Below are 2,077 nucleotides of genomic sequence, written 5' to 3'. Positions count from 1 at the left end.
CCTGTGGCTGCAGGGCAGGGCTCAGTCCTCCAGGGCTCACAGCTCCCTGGTGAACCATCATCCAGAACCAACTAGATGGTACAAAAAGGACCTGCCCAATGTCTTCAGGAAAGGCAAGAGGCAGCTTGTGGTCTTTTAAGAGTAACTACTAGATTTTTTTGCTTGAATTTCTCTCTGTTAATTTTTTTTGATAGACGGGTCTCCACGCCCAGAGGCAGCAGATGTCCAACAGCAGCTCCATCAGCCAGTTCCTCCTCCTGCCATTCGCAGACAGGCGGGAGCTGCAGCTCCTGCACTTCTGGCTCTTCCTGGGCATCTACCTGGCTGCCCTCCTGGGCAACGGCCTCATCATCACCACCATCGCCTGGGACCACCACCTCCACACCCCCATGTACTTCTTCCTGCTCAACCTCTCCCTCCTCGACCTGGGCTGCATCTCCACCACCCTCCCCAAAGCCATGGCCAATTCCCTCTGGGACACCAGGGCCATCTCCTACTCAGCATGTGCTGCTCAGGTCTTGTTCTTTGTCTTCTTCCTTGGAGCAGAGTGGTCCCTTCTCACCATCATGTGCTATGACCGCTACGTGGCCATCTGCAGACCCCTGCACTACGGGACCCTCCTGGGCAGCAGAGCTTGTGTCCACATGGCAGCAGCTGCCTGGGCCTCTGGGTTTCTCAATGCTCTGCTGCACACAGCCAGTACATTTTCACTGCCCCTCTGCCAGGGCAATGCCCTGGGACAGTTCTTCTGTGAAATCCCCCAGATCCTCAAGCTCTCCTGCTCACACTCCTACCTCAGGGAACTTGGGCTTCTTGTGGTTAGTGCCTTTTTAGCATTTGGCTGTTTTGTCTTCATGGTGGTGTCCTATGTGCAGATCTTCAGGGCTGTGCTGAGGATCCCCTCTCAGCAGGGAAGGCACAAAGCCTTTTCCACCTGCCTCCCTCACCTGGCTGTGGTCTCCCTGGTCATCAGCACTGCCATGTTTGCCTACCTGAAGCCCCCCTCCATCTCCTCCCCATCCCTGGACCTGGTGGTGGCAGTTCTGTACTCAGTGGTGCCTCCAGCAGTGAACCCCCTCATCTACAGCATGAGGAACCAGGAGCTCAAGGATGCCCTCAGGAAAGTGATTTCTTCATTGTTCAAGAGAGAGATTTAAAGCCTCTTTCCACAAATGACACCACTTTATGTCATTCCACTCTTTTTGTTTGTTTGTTAATTTGCATTTGCTTTTTGCTTTTTCGGTATTCTACTCTGTGGAGGTTTGTTGTTGTTTTATTTATTATTAGTATTATTATTTTGTTTCTCATTACTGCTGTTGTTATTGTCATCCATGGTTTTGTTCCTGCAAAGATGTTTGTGCTTGTGTCGCTACAACTGAGACACGGACCTGATTTGTTTCCTTTGATCCATTATTAAAGTTTCTAACACTTGCTGTGAGTCCTTGGCTGTCCAGTAACACAAATGAGCTGCTCTGCATGGCATCCTGTCCCCCAGCCATGTCACTTGCACCACTCAGCTCTCTAGCTCATTGATACAGATATTAACCAGGACTGGTCCCAGGACGGACCCCTGAGGGACACTTGTCACCATCTCCATCTGGACACTGAGCCATTCACCACTGCCCTCTGGATCTGACCATCTCACCCATTCCTCATCCCCTGAGCAGTCCACACATCAAATCCTTCTCTCTCCAGGTTAGAGAGAAGGATGTTTTGAGGGACCACGTCAAGGGCCTCACACAATCCAAGGAGGTGACACCCATGGCTCTTCCCTTCCCAATGATGCAGTCACTCTGCTGCCCTATTTGCAACTGGCCTTATAACTCTGAGCACACACCACTGGCTCCTGGGACACTCCTGGAATGCCCAGGCCCTTCTTCTCAGGGTCACTGCTGAGTTGCTCAGCTCTCAGCCAGCCCTCATTCTGGGGATGATTCTGCCCCTGGCAAAGGACTGACTGCTTCTCTGGGTAAAACTCTGTGAGGTTTCTTTTGACTAAATCCCAGAGTTTTTTGAAGTCCCCCAGGAGTGAAGCTGTGTTTGGACCCCTGTTAATGTGTGTGTACAGGTGGCTCAC

At 51.7% G+C, this 2,077-nt stretch overlaps 1 protein-coding gene across 1 annotated transcript; it reads left to right on the top strand.

The window, feature by feature from the left end:
• The first annotated feature begins 221 nt into the window (after nt 1-221).
• On the top strand, nt 222-1,157 carry LOC127396273 (olfactory receptor 14J1-like). Its single transcript, XM_051643895.1, has one exon. It carries the CDS (start codon nt 222-224, stop codon nt 1,155-1,157), a length of 936 nt encoding a protein of 311 aa, XP_051499855.1.
• The last annotated feature ends 920 nt before the right edge of the window (nt 1,158-2,077 follow it).

Source organism: Apus apus, unplaced genomic scaffold (genome assembly GCF_020740795.1).
Source record: "Apus apus isolate bApuApu2 unplaced genomic scaffold, bApuApu2.pri.cur manual_scaffold_45_ctg1, whole genome shotgun sequence".
NCBI classification, from domain to species: Eukaryota; Metazoa; Chordata; class Aves; order Apodiformes; family Apodidae; genus Apus; species Apus apus.
This window is presented reverse-complemented; position numbering and strand designations above follow the sequence as displayed.